General features: G+C 49.4%; 1 protein-coding gene across 4 annotated transcripts in view; it reads right to left on the bottom strand.

Annotated features, from left to right (window-relative positions):
• Window positions 1–2,427: 2,427 nt before the first annotated feature.
• The window catches only part of LOC138771066 (nuclear receptor subfamily 1 group I member 3-like), a 30,974-nt gene continuing 18,072 nt past the window's right edge, over window positions 2,428–15,329 (bottom strand). The window contains exons 3-5 of one of the 4 annotated variants that reach the window (XM_069950503.1): window positions 12,671–12,801; window positions 3,596–3,789; window positions 2,428–2,701 (exon numbers count right to left, since the gene is read on the bottom strand). In XM_069950503.1, coding sequence (XP_069806604.1) covers window positions 2,675–2,701; window positions 3,596–3,789; window positions 12,671–12,794 — 345 coding nt within the window. In that variant the 5' untranslated portion in view covers window positions 12,795–12,801 and the 3' untranslated portion in view covers window positions 2,428–2,674. Of the gene's footprint in view, window positions 2,702–3,348; window positions 3,790–12,670; window positions 12,804–15,329 lie in introns of those variants that run through there. The other 3 variants (XM_069950502.1, XM_069950501.1, XM_069950504.1) reach the window with 3 other exon arrangements.

Here is a 15,329-nt window from a genome sequence, read left to right as displayed (position 1 = left end):
CTATGAGATATATTCCCTCCTCACTATGCCAGTGTGTTACCTGCTGCCCGGGAGCTGGTGGTGGTAATCGATGTAATACTTCAGGGTCATGGCTATCGTCTCCTGGATCTTATCAATATGGTTGTGTTCAATGACGCCCGGCCGGTCTGTAGAGAGAGGATGGGATATATAATAGACCAGACTGTAAGATCTCACATGGTGGTCTCCACCTACGCCCGGTTCCCAGCCCACCACACCCAGTGTATAGTTGGCACCATGTGCTGTATACACCTGAGTCTCTGCTCTATATACCTGGGGAGAAGAGCGCCAGTGCCTGCATCAGGATGTATTCGGCCTCGTGAAGCTTCAGTTTGCGGAGGATGATGGGCAACCGCAGGAGCTTCTCCAAGTACATGGAACTTGGCTATGTGCGATACGGGAGAGAAAAAGTATAAGGCTATGTTCACACAACGTGGACATCCGGTCGTTCTGTGACCCCGGCCGGGTCACGGAACACCCGCTGTCTGTTCGGATCATCATGGCCGGTACTTAAGTACTGGCCGGATGATCTGTCCGGCCGCAGAGCTCTGATGCAGGCGCATCAGCACGCGCCCGCATCAGAGCCTCCCCTGCACACTATGAAGCAAGCGTCCGGAGCCGCTCGCTTCATTGTGTGAACTGACAGGGTTTCCTACGGCCGCAATTCATTGAATTGCGGCCGCAGAAAACTGACATGTCAGTTATTTGCGGGGCCGCACGGGATCCCGGCCGGAGCGTATACGATGTGTGTACACTTCGGCCGGGATCCCATTGAAACTAAGGTATTGTTCCACGCCGCAAAAACTACGTCCTTTGTTGCCATCGGCCATCAGTGTGAACATAGGCTAAGGGTGATGTCATATGAAACCTACTGTGCTGTCTGTAATCACACTGTCTCCTCCAGGAAGGAAGCCCCCTCACCCCCTCTATTATTGTATAATAGGAATATGGTCCTCCAGTTACTTACATATGGTGCCAGGTTCTATGTTCAGCTTCAGATGTCCGCACTCCCATATGTTGGTCTCCAGGTTGAAGACTGTAAAACTATGTTCACACATCGTCAAAAATATTGAAAAGGTGGCCGATTTTCATATTTAAAAGAACGTCCGTTTTTGCTGAGATTTTACTGAGTGCAATGCAATGCATTGAAGTCGATGGGAAGACGGACGCCCAATGCACACAGCATATTGAATAACTGCTTCACTGCTCTGATAACCCAGAGGCCAGGGGTTATCAGTGCACTAGCTATCTCCTTCTCTTTTCCTTTTAACCCTTTTTTGTGTTGCAGCACGTAAGTGGGGTTTGTGTCACTTAAGCCCCTATTACACGGGGCCAGCGCTCACTTGCTCCTCGTTCCCTGCTTGCTGCTGGCGCTATTACACGCATTTGCAGCGAGCAAGTAAGAGGGCGGGGGGGGGGGGGATTTGCTAGACCGTCTGGGCAGAGCTGCACTCACTATTCTGCTGATGAATCCACCTGATTCCTAGTGGGTGAGTCCAAGCTCGAGAGCAGTTATACCTCAGCCTTTGTCCAAGTGACAATTTAAAGAGTCACTGTCGTTTTTTTTTTTTTTGCAGAAATCAATAGTCCAGGCGATTTTAAGAAACTTTGTAATTGGGTTTATTAGCCAAATCTGCCATTATCTGCATTCAAAAAGCCTTTTCCCAGGTCCCCCCCCTCCTTCCTCTTTTTCATCCACTCTGAAAAATCTGAAAATTGTGACTTGTTGCAGGAGACGTCCCCTGTCTGCTCTAGGGAGAGGGGAGGGGGGAGGAGGAAGGAGGGAGTTAGCCGGCAGCAGAAAGCAGATAACAGAGGATTACAGGCACAGAGCTGGGTGACAGCTGTAATCCGAGCTCAGACAGGTCACTGGTGACTGTCACAGGAGATATCCCGTGAGGGATTTGTAGATTAACTCTTTGTTGTCCTGTTTTGGTCTTTTCTTTAGCTCTCTCCATAGGAGAACAATGAAGACAGGGGGGAGAGCTTCAAACTGCTTTTTCATGATAAAAATGCATTTTTCGGATAATAAACCCAATTACAAAGTTTCTTAAAATCGCCTGGACTATTGATTTCTGCAAAAAAAAAAATTCACGACAGTGACACTTTAAGCCTTCTTGCTGATAGCACCAGGGACTCAATGTCTTGCACGGAATTGTTCGTACCACAAGTTTGAGTACAAGCATTATACTTTACCCAAGCAATCCTAATAATTGTGATCACTGACATGGCCTCCTGCCCTGACTGGAAATCACAAATTCTCAGTATATTTTTGGCTGTGAGATTAAATCAGAAAAATCATTCAATTTTTCTTAAGATTATAATTTTGTTCAGGCACATTATGTAATTCTAGGTCTTCTGTACAGAATGGATATTCCCTTTAGGGTACAAGAAATATTGGGACATTAGAGCTGGATAAAGCCGCCATCTATGATATGACTCTGCCTTGTACTACTCTCTCTGTGCAGACTATGAGGAGTCCGGGATCTCCTTGGCGAAATTGATGACTTGGTGAATCATGTAAGTGCTGAGGTCTGCAAAATGTGGCATCTCCTTCAGTCTCCCTCAATGAAATAGCCAGAGAGGTGAAGGACTGATCCACGGCCCCCGGACTAGACTCCCGAGAGGACGACGACCCATTCTGCTTAAAGTTCTCCTATTCGGCCTTTACAATAGGCTGTGGCTGAAAAAGATATACATGTAATACTGATTGTCATCCACTAGATGGAGATTTTCTTGAATGTATCACACAGACAATCTCACAGCACAATGGCCGCTCCCACTGACCATGGCACTACCCTGAAATCCTGCCAGTGTGCGGTAATAGAGGGCATCTCTGTGGATTCCCGTACATGCGGAGCTCTACACAACATCTGCTGCTGAAAATACACATTAAAAAGTCAGATGATTTTCCCCTTTAAGTCGGGTGGAGATTCCCATCTGTTATAACAGCAAACGGGGTCAGGCTATCTCCCAATCTCCAGCTAATAAGTCACATAGAGGAGATGGAGGATCCTGTGCCATCTGGCTGTGGTCGCCTAGTGCCACCGATTTGTACTCAATCTTCCTGCCAAGAAATTGCTCCTGGGTTACTGATTACCGATGAAGGTTTCTACACGATATCACACAAGCTCAAAGGTCGTGCTGGGTGAGCGGGTGGCAGATATGGAGGGCGGCACCATGACATATATTGTCCCCCCTCCTGCTGTTCTACAGACCCTCAGGTCACCTCACACTAATAATAAATGACTGATGCCCAATGTAATCCAGTTATTGATTAGAGATACATGACTGCGCATATGGATGTAATTAGCTTTAATACAAGCATTAGAGGCTTAGATACAGCAGCTCAGCAGGATTAGATACAGCAGCTCAGCAGGATTAGATACACTGGTTCACCAGGATTAGATACACTGGTTCAGCAGGATTAGATACACTGGTTCAGTAGGATTAGATACACTGGTTCAGCAGGATTAGATACAGCAGCTCAGCAGGATTAGATACACTGGTTCAGCAGGATTAGATACACTGGTTCAGCAGGATTAGATACACTGGTTCAGCACGCAGCGCCCCTCACCCTGTAATCCACAAAATTTTCCAGACTGGTATCAAAGTGTTTCCTGTAAGCGTCAATGAGGATTGAGATCAGCTGATTCTGCACCTCTTTTAGGGATTTCGCCTCCTCCACCCGCGGTATCCTCTTCAGACGTTCCTGCTTCTTCCTCATTCTCAGCTCACGTCGCGCCATCAATGCATCCTCCGACAGAATCACTGCAAATCACACACCATGGAGAGATGACATATATTTAAAGGGGAACTCCATCTACAATCTATCATCCCCCTATCACATACTGAAGTTACCTACGTGACCTTTCATATCACATGCTGTATACTACAGAATTCATCTATTACTGCTGACAACCTGCCTCTGCAGTCACAGCCCCGCCCACTGTATATCATGTGTATAGGGAGGTAGTCACAGCCCCGCCCACTGTATATCATGTGTATAGAGAGGTAGTAACAGCCCCACCCCCTTTATATCATGTGTAGAGAGGTAGTCACAGCCCCGCCCCCTGTATATCATGTGTATAGAGAGGTAGTCACAGCCCCGCCCCCTGTATATCATGTGTATAGAGAGGTAGTCACATCCCCGCCCCCTGTATAACATGTGTATAGAGAGGTAGTCACAGCCCCGCCCCCTGTATATCATGTGTATAGAGAAGTAGTCACAGCCCCGCGCCCTGTATATCATGTGTATAGAGGTAGTCACAGACCCGCCCCCTGTATATCATGTGTATAGAGGTGGTCACAGCCCCGCCCCCTGTATATCATGTGTATAGAGGTGGTCACAGCCCCGCCCCCTGTATATCATGTTTATAGAGAGGTAGAAACAGCCCCGCCCCCTGTATATCATGTATAGAGAGGTAGTCACAGACCCGCCCCCTGTATATCATGTGTATAGAGGTGGTCACAGCCCCGCCCCCTGTATATCATGTTTATAGAGATGTAGTCACAGCCCCGCCCCCTGTATATCATGTATATAGAGGTAGTCACAGCCCCGCCCCTGTATATCATGTGTATAGAGGTAGTCACAGCCCCGCCCCCTGTATATCATGTGTATAGAGAGGTAGTCAGAGCCCCGCCCCCTGTATATCATGTGTATAGAGAGGTAGTCACAGCCCCGCCCCCTGTATATCATGTGTAGAGAGGTAGTCACAGCCCCGCCTCCTGTATATCATGTGTATATAGAGGTAGTCACAGCCCCGCCCCCTGTATATCATGTCTATAGAGAGGTAGTCACAGCCCCGCCCCCTGTATATCATGTGTATAAAGAGGTAGTCACAGCCCCGCCCCCTGTATATCATGTGTAGAGGTAGTCATAGCCCCGCCCCCTGTATATCAAGTGTATAGAGAGGTAGTCACAGCCCCGCCCCTGTATATCATGTGTATAGAGAGGTAGTCACAGCCCCGCCCCCTGTATATCCTGTGTATAGAGAGGTAGTCACAGCCCCGCCCCCTGTATATCCTGTGTATAGAGAGGTGGTCACAGCCCCGCCCCCTGTATATCAAGTGTATAGAGAGGTAGTCACAGCCCCGCCCCTGTATATCATGTGTATAGAGAGGTAGTCACAGCCCCGCCCCCTGTATATCATGTGTATAGAGAGGTAGTCACAGCCCCGCCCTGGATGACATCACTGATATTACTGTGGATTACTGAGTTTCTGTCCTATATGACGTCAGACATGAAGAGGTTTGGCAGTCTGTTTCCCTTGCTTCTTCTTGTCCGGTCTCTGTATATGGGGCGCTGGGTGTAGACCTGCTGCACCCTCTCACCAGTTTGGGCCCCATCTGAGGGTGTTATATAAGAGGCCCCCTGGTCCGGGTATAGGTGAGGCCTGAGGAGAGGTGGCAGACATGAGTCCGGGGTCTTGGGTTGGCAGAGGATGGGTGCAAAGGCCGAGGTCACACAGCACATACCTGGCTCATACACTGGAGGGGAGTCCCATACACAAGGACACAAGGTAGACATGCCCTTTAAGAGACAATAGCGTGTACAGGTAGAGGAACAAGAGGGGAGAAGGGAACAGAGACAGGACTCTGTGCTGAGAAGGTTATGAGGTTCTGTAATGATGAAGCAGCTGTGTGGGAGGTAAGGGGTTACCCACCATCGATTTCAGGGGCTGTCATGTGTATTAATACTGCCTGAGATCAGTCATGACCAGTCGATCCTCAGCTCAATATCCCCCGGCCTCCAGTGATGAATGTGTCCTCCAGAGCTGCCATCACTCTTCATAATCACCTGGTGTCATCCAAACACTTCATCACAAAGCGGACGTCTCCTCACGTCTGCGGCGACCCCATACACACCGCCACCGCTATAAGGATTATTATAGATATTATTATCCTCGCACTCCGCTGATCACTTATATGGTACTTATATATGGTTATTATTAGGCTTGGAGGAGCTGGGCCATAGGATGTGATGGCTGCCGGAGCGTTATATCACCCCCAGCCCCTCCAACCAATCATCTCTCTAATTGTCGCTATACCAAATGTAAGCAAATATTCCCGACACAGTAAGAAAAAAATCACAAAGTGCTGGAAAAGTCATCCATAAAATATTATTATCATTATTCCTATCAGCCTATAGTCACCATCACTGTTACCGCTATGGCAGCATGGCTACACTATCAGTTCTACTTTACTTTTATTTTTTTTCATTGATTATAGTCCTCCTGATTACTCATATTATTTTTTATTATATTATATTTGGTATAAAGTAAGATCTCACTCATCGGAGGCACGATGCAGGATGTCTCCGGAGTTCAGGCGCAGAGCGGCCTAGCCATGGGTAGTAGTCCGATGGATGGAAGGAGTTGTAGTGTAAAAATTATATACACCTTTATTGGAATGACGTAAAAAAACCAATAAGTGTCGTGCTCGAAGCACGGCCGCAAAAGGTGAGCAACACCGAATCTTAGGGTGGTATTCCATGGGCCAACCAGGGTCCGATCAACGATGTAAACGTTTACTGGGCCTATTTCAAGGCCCGACAATCGTTTAGCGAGGGCTGCATGGACATCGTTACCGATGTCCTTGCAGCCCTTGTTTCATACATTACCTGTCCTCCCGGTCCGGCGCTGCAGCAGCTTCAGAGCAGCCTGTCTGAACTGACAAACCATTCAGCAGTCCCGGCCAGTGATTGGCTGAGCGGTCTGTCAGCTCAGACAGGCTGCTCCGAAGCTGATGCTGCCGCACGGGACTGGGAGAAGGAGAAGACCTGCAGCCTGGAAAGGTAATGTATGATATATTCAAATGGTAGTTCGCCCGCCGCGCACCGCTATTCCACATGGCGATGCGCGGGTGGTGACCGATGATTTTAGGTTTGATCCTCAATGAATGCAAAGTCAGCAGAGCATATACCTGGGCTCACATGACAGGACCTCCATGGTTTTCCCATTCTGTCTGCAGCAGTTTTGGTGAGTGTAATACCATATCCATACTTGTGTTGTTTGGGGGCAGCCTTCCCCGCCGGTGGTGCTGGCTGGGACTTTTTTTGGGGGTAGGGCACTTTGGGTTTGGTCCTGTGACATGGGGGTTGCAGGGCCATCCCTATAGGTCATATGGGTCTTTTAAAGGGGTGTGCCAGCTGCCCAGAAAGGGGAGAGAAATGCAAAATCTGACATGGAGACAGAGGAGCGGCTGTGCATGTGCATGCTTTGCGGGGGTGGCGGTCGCTGACGGCACGGTGTGGAGTTAGCGTAGGGACCCGTGTGAACCAGGAGACCTGCACGTTGGTACACGGGGCGATATGGCTTGATCATTTCATATTCCAACATCCTGAAGTTGTTTTTTTAAAATAGGCTCAGCAGCATTAGTATCAGCCATAGGTGTGATGTGCAGCCGCTCCTCTCTCCATGTCGGATTGTTAGTTTAGTATATTATTGTTGTTAGTTTAGTATAATATTGTTAGTTTAGTATAATATTGTTGTTAGTTTATTATAATATTGTTAGTTTAGTATAATATTGTTGTTAGTTTAGTATAATATGATTAGTTTAGTATAATATTGTTGTTAGTTTATTATAATATTGTTAGTTTAGTATAATATTGTTAGTATATTACATAATTGCTAGTATATTATACTATAGTTAGTTTGTAGTCAGGATTCTTTGGATAATTACATACCAAGTATTAGTTATGTTTTCTGTTCTTTATATAATTATGAATATAATATGATTATTGTATATGTTGCTGCTATAACTCTATACTATGGTTATTTATACTTCTTATTATTCGGATATGATTATTTTATACCATGTCATTAATGTCGTTTTTGCAGTCGGTTTGAGCCATACTATTATTATTATTACATTATATTATATTGCTGTTGTTCCCAGGATTACACTTTATATCCTTATTATGGTTCTTATATCATGGTTTCTGTCCATCCTTATAACATACAGATATGTAATCATTATATAACATGTCTCGGGATGGGAAGTGTCCTGGGATAAACCCTCAGATTAATATTTCACACGTTTGGGCGGTGAGCGGGGTTATTCTGCATGAGAATCCCATAATAAGGTTCTAATGATCCTGCGCTCCCCCACTCCCTGAGGCCCATCACAGAGTCTCCCCGCCCGCTCCTCTCTCCCGGGGGGGCTCAGCCTTGTTCTCTCTCTGTTCTTTGAGGATAATGTTTATTGAAACAACATGAAAGGAATAAATGGTGATGGGCGGGGGAGGGGGCTATTTATAGATCTGTTCCTGAAATGATGAATGCGCCACCAGAGTGCGGATTATACTGGGGAGCCCTCCCTCCCTCACAGCAGCCCAGGGGTTAATGATGCTGTCAGGATAAGCTGGGATGTGCAGAGGCGCTCTCCACCGCCCCCTGCTGGAAGCATTTACCTTCACATCAATGTCTGACTCAGGAATCCTTACAACATGACTGGGATGTAATGGCCAGAATATTATAGGATTATTATAGAGGTGTCATGGCGGTGTCCCTCATCAGTACAGAGCAGGGGGCTGGCTGTGCCGGGGAGCATACAGGTTATGTGTCTCCAGGAGCTCACATGCCTTGTTATATACTCTCCCTATAGGCAGCCTATACATTCACCATAACACACCCTCTCCCTATAGGTCCCCACCCCACTGCCCTCACCATATTACACCCTCTCCCTATAGGCCCCCACTGCCCTCACCATATTACACCCTCTCCCTATAGGCATCCTATACATTCACCATATTACACCCTCTCCCTATAGGCCCCTCACCCTATTACACCCTATCCCTATAGGCCCCTCACCCTATAGGCATCCTATACATTCACCATATTACACCCTCTCCCTATAGGCCCCCACTGCCCTCACCATATTACACCCTATCTCTATAGGCCCCTCACTATATTACACCCTAACCCTTTAGGCATCCTATACATTCACCATAATACACCCTCTCCCCTCACCCTATTACACCCTCTCCCTATAGGCCCCTCACCCTATTACACCCTCTCCCTATGGGCCCCTCACCCTATTACACCCTCTCCCTATAGGTCCCCTCGCCCCTCACCCTATTACACCCTCTCCCTATAGGCCCCTCACCCTATTACACCCTCTCCCTATGGGCCCCTCACCCTATTACACCCTCTCCCTATAGGCCCCTCACCCTATTACACCCTCTCCCAATAGACCCCTCACCCTATTACACCCTCTCCCTATAGGCCCCTCACCCTATTACACCCTCTCCCTATAGGCCCCTCACCCTATTACACCCTCTCCCTATGGGACCCTCATCCTATTATACCCTCTCCCTATAGGCCCCTCACCCAATTACACCCTCTCCCTATAGGCCCCTCACCCAATTACACCCTCTCCCTATAGGTCACTTACACTATTACACCCTCTCCCAATAGACCCCTCACCCTATTACACCCTCGCCCCTCACCCTATTATACCCTCTTCCTATAGACCCCTCACCCTATTACACCCTCTCCCTATAGGCCCCTCACCCAATTACACCCTCTCCCGATAGGCCCCTCACCCAATTACACCCTCTCCCTATAGGCCCCTCACCCAATTACACCCTCTCCCTATAGGCCCCTCACCCTATTATACCCTCTCCCTATAGGCCCCTCACCCTATTATACCCTCTCCCTATAGACCCCTCACCCTATTACACCCTCTCCCTATAGGCCCCTCACCCAATTACACCCTCTCCCTATAGGCCCCTCACCCTATTACACCCTCTCCCTATAGACCCCTCACCCTATTACACCTTCTCCCTATAGGTCCCCTCGCCCCTCACCCTATTACACCCTCTCCCAATAGACCCCTCACCCTATTACACCCTCTCCCTATGGGCCTCTCACCCTATTATACCCTCTCCCTATAGACCCCTCATCCTATTACACCCTCTCCCTATAGGCCCCTCACCCTATTACACCCTCTCCCTATAGGTCCCCTCACCCCTCACCCTATTACACCCTCTCCCTATAAGCCCCTCACCCTATTAAACCCTCTCCCTTTAGGCCCCTCACCCTATAACACCCTCTCCCTATAGGCCCCTCACTCTATTACACCCTCTCCCTATGGGCCCCTCACCCTATTATACCCTCTCCCTATAGGCCCCTCACCCAATTACACCCTCTCCCTATAGGCCCCTCACCCAATTACACCCTCTCCCTATAGGCCCCTCACCCTATTATACCCTCTTCCTATAGGTCCCCTCGCCCCTCACCCTATTACACCCTCTCCCAATAGACCCCTCACCCTATTACACCCTCTCCCTATAGGCCCCTCACCCTATTACACCCTCTCCCTATGGGCCCCTCACCCTATTATACCCTCTCCCTATAGACCCCTCACCCTATTACACCCTCTCCCTTTAGGCCCCTCACCCTATTACACCCTCTCCCTATAGGTCCCCTCACCCCTCACCCTATTACACCCTCTCCCTATAAGCCCCTCACCCTATTACACCCTCTCCCTTTAGGCCCCTCACCCTATTACACCCTCTCCCTAAAGGCCCCTCACCCTAATACACCCTCTCCCTATTACACCCTCTCCCTATGGGCCCCTCACCCTATTACACCCTCTCCCTATAGGTCCCCTCACCCTATTACACCCTCACCCTATTACACCCTCTCCCTATAGGCCCCTAACCCTATTACACCCTCTACCTATAGGCCCCTCACCCTATTACACCCTCTCCCTATAGGCCCCTAACCCTATTACACCCTCTACCTATAGGCCCCTCACCCTATTACACCCTCTCCCTATAGACCCCTCACCCTATTACACCCTCTCCCTATAGGCCCCTCACCGTATTACACCCTCTCCCTATAGGCCCCTCACCCTATTACACCCTCTCCCTATAGGCCCCTCACCCTATTACACCCTCTCCCTATGGACCCCTCACCCTATTACACCCTCTCCCTATAGACCCCTCACCCTATTACACCCTCTCCCTATAGACCCCTCACCCTATTACACCCTCTCCCTATAGGTCCCCTCGCCCCTCACCCTATTACACCCTCTCCCTATAAGCCCCTCACCCTATTAGCCCCTCACCCTATTACACCCTCTCCCTAAAGGCCCCTCATCCTATTACACCCTCTCCCTTTTATACCCTCTCCCTATGGGCCCCTCACCCTATTATACCCTCTCCCTATAGACCCCTCACCCCTCACCCTATTACACCCTCTCCCTATAGGTCCCCTCGCCCCTCACCCTATTACACCCTCTCCCTATAGGCCCCTCACCCTATTACACCCTCTCCCTATAGGCCCCTCATCCTATTACACCCTCTCCCTATAGGCCCCTCACCCTATTACACCCTCTTCCTATAGGCCCCTCACCCTATTACACCCTCTCCCTATAGGCCCCTCACCCTATTACACCCTCTCCCTATAGGTCCCGCACCCCCTTACACCCTCTCCCTATAGGCCCCTCACCGTATTATACCCTCTCCCTATAGGCCCCTCACCGTATTATACCCTCTCCCTATAGGCCCCTCACCGTATTATACCCTCTCCCTATAGGCCCCTCACCCTATTACACCCTCTCCCTATAGGCCCCTCACCCTATTACACCCTCTCCCTATAGGCCCCTCACCCTATTACACCCTCTTCCTATAGGCCCCTCACCCTATTACACCCTCTCCCTATAGGCCCCTCACCCTATTACACCCTCTCCCTATAGGCCCCTCACCGTATTATACCCTCTCCCTATAGGCCCCTCACCCTATTACACCCTCTCCCTATAGGCCCCTCACCCTATTATACCCTCTCCCTATAGACCCCTCACCCTATTACACCCTCTCCCTATAGGCCCCTCACCCTATTACACCCTCTCCCTATAGGCCCCTCACCCTATTACACCCTCTTTCTATAGGCCCCTCACCCTATTACACCCTCTCCCTATAGGCCCCTCACCCTATTATACCCTCTCCCTATAGGCCCCTCACCCTATTACACCCTCTCCCTATAGGCCCCTCACCCTATTACACCCTCTCCCTATAGGCCCCTCACCCTATTACACCCTCTCCCTATAGGCCCCTCACCCTATTACACCCTCTTCCTATAGGCCCCTCACCCTATTATACCCTCTCCCTATAGGCCCCTCACCCTATTACACCCTATCCCTATAGGCCCCTCACCCAATTACACCCTCTCCCTATAGGCCCCTCACCCTATTACACCCTCTCCCTATAGGCCCCTCACCCTATTACACACTCTCCCTATAGGCCCCTCACCCAATTACACCCTCTCCCTATAGGCCCCTCACCCTATTACACCCTCTCCCTATAGGCCCCTCACCCTATTACACCCTCTCCCTATAGGTCCCGCACCCCCTTACACCCTCTCCCCTCTCCAGCAGGATCCCTGACAATAATAACCTTGGCAGTGCGGCATGTCCTTGCCCATGCTGCCCACTGTTGCTGGCAGGTCCTCCGGGTACTATGAACCATTAGGATGCTTGTGCGGACTATAACCATCATGGAGTCTGGCTGGGGAGGGAGTGGAGGTGACATCTGACCTTCTGTCTAGTAATTGCTTCACAGCGACGCGTCTGGCAGTACATTAGGAGTCACTTAGCGTATGAGACGGAGGCAAAGAGACGTGAGGTCTGGGGAGGGGGAACTTACTGTCTTTCCTCATCCCCACCTCCAGACATTTCTGCAGGCGGCAGGCCTGGCACCTTCTCCGCTTGGCTTTGGTGACGGGGCAGGAGCGGGTGAAGGGACAGGTGAAGGACAATCCTTTAGTCATGGAGCGCCTGAGGAAAACATGGAGGAACAGACATACATAAAATATAATACAATATATTGTAACATTATTCACTGTAATATAACTCACCGTACAATAACATGATGTAATACAGACATACTGTGCTATAATACAATACCATATACCGTAACATTATCACTGTAATATAACCGTACAATAACATGATACAGACATACCGTGCTATAATACAATACCATATACCGTAACATTATCACTGTAATATAACACTGTATAATAACATGATATAATACAGACACACCGTGCTATAATACAATACCATATACCGAAACATTATCACTGTAATATAACCGTACAATAACATGATATAGACATACTGTGCTATAATACAATACCATATACCGTAACATTATCACTGGATTACACAGACCTCCTGTACATTACTGTGTATCCGCCTGATGATCGGTGCTGCCTCTGGATTACACAGACCTCCCGTACATTACTGTGTATCCGCCTGATGATCGGTGCTGCCTCTGGATTACACAGACCTCCCCCGTACATTACTGTGTATCCGCCTGATGATCGGTGCTGCCTCTGGATTACACAGACCTCCCTCTTACATTACTGTGTATCCGCCTGATGATCGGTGCTGCCTCTGGATTACACAGACCTCCCCCGTACATTACTGTGTATCCGCCTGATGATCGGTGCTGCCTCTGGATTACACAGACCTCCCTCTTACATTACTGTGTATCCGCCTGATGATCGGTGCTGCCTCTGGATTACACAGACCTCCCTCTTACATTACTGTGTATCCGCCTGATGATCGGTGCTGCCTCTGGATTACACAGACCTCCTGTACATTACTGTGTATCCGCCTGATGATCGGTGTTGCCTCTGGATTACACAGACCTCCTGTACATTACTGTGTATCCGCCTGATGATCGGTGCTGCCTCTGGATTACACAGACCTCCCCCGTACATTACTGTGTATCCGCCTGATGATCGGTGCTGCCTCTGGATTACACAGACCTCCCCCGTACATTACTGTGTATCCGCCTGATGATCGGTGCTGCCTCTGGATTACACAGACCTCCCTCTTACATTACTGTGTATCCGCCTGATGATCGGTGCTGCCTCTGGATTACACAGACCTCCTGTACATTACTGTGTATCCGCCTGATGATCGGTGCTGCCTCTGGATTACACAGACCTCCCGTACATTACTGTGTATCCGCCTGATGATCGGTGCTGCCTCTGGATTACACAGACCTCCCTCTTACATTACTGTGTATCCGCCTGATGATCGGTGCTGCCTCTGGATTACACAGACCTCCCTCGTACATTACTGTGTATCCGCCTGATGATCGGTGCTGCCTCTGGATTACACAGACCTCCCTCTTACATTACTGTGTATCCGCCTGATGATCGGTGCTGCCTCTGGATTACACAGACCTCCCCCGTACATTACTGTGTATCCGCCTGATGATCGGTGCTGCCTCTGGATTACACAGACCTCCCTCTTACATTACTGTGTATCCGCCTGATGATCGGTGCTGCCTCTGGATTACACAGACCTCCTGTACATTACTGTGTATCCGCCTGATGATCGGTGCTGCCTCTGGATTACACAGACCTCCCCCGTACATTACTGTGTATCCGCCTGATGATCGGTGCTGCCTCTGGATAACACAGACCTCCCGTACATTACTGTGTATCCGCCTGATGATCGGTGCTGCCTCTGGATTACACAGACCTCCCCGTACATTACTGTGTATCCGCCTGATGATCGGTGCTGCCTCTGGATTACACAGACCTCCCCTGTACATTACTGTGTATCCGCCTGATGATCGGTGCTGCCTCTGGATTACACAGACCTCCCCCGTACATTACTGTGTATCCGCCTGATGATCGGTGCTGCCTCTGGATTACACAGACCTCCCTCTTACATTACTGTGTATCCGCCTGATGATCGGTGCTGCTTCTGGATTACACAGACCTCCCTCTTACATTACTGTGTATCCGCCTGATGATCGGTGCTGCTTCTGGATTACACAGACCTCCTGTACATTACTGTGTATCCGCTTGATGATCGGTGCTGCCTCTGGATTACACAGACCTCCCCCGTACATTACTGTGTATCCGCCTGATGATCGGTGCTGCCTCTGGATTACACAGACCTCCCTCTTACATTACTGTGTATCCGCCTGATGATCGGTGCTGCCTCTGGATTACACAGACCTCCCCCGTACATTACTGTGTATCCGCCTGATGATCGGTGCTGCCTCTGGATTACACAGACCTCCCCCGTACATTACTGTGTATCCGCCTGATGATCGGTGCTGCCTCTGGATTACACAGACCTCCCTCTTACATTACTGTGTATCCGCCTGATGATCGGTGCTGCCTCTGGATTACACAGACCTCCCCCGTACATTACTGTGTATCCGCCTGATGATCGGTGCTGCCTCTGGATTACACAGACCTCCCCCGTACATTACTGTGTATCCGCCTGATGATCGGTGCTGCCTCTGGATTACACAGACCTCCCCCGTACAT

This window comes from Dendropsophus ebraccatus, chromosome 13, assembly GCF_027789765.1.
Source record: "Dendropsophus ebraccatus isolate aDenEbr1 chromosome 13, aDenEbr1.pat, whole genome shotgun sequence".
Lineage (NCBI taxonomy): Eukaryota > Metazoa > Chordata > Amphibia > Anura > Hylidae > Dendropsophus > Dendropsophus ebraccatus.
This window is presented reverse-complemented; position numbering and strand designations above follow the sequence as displayed.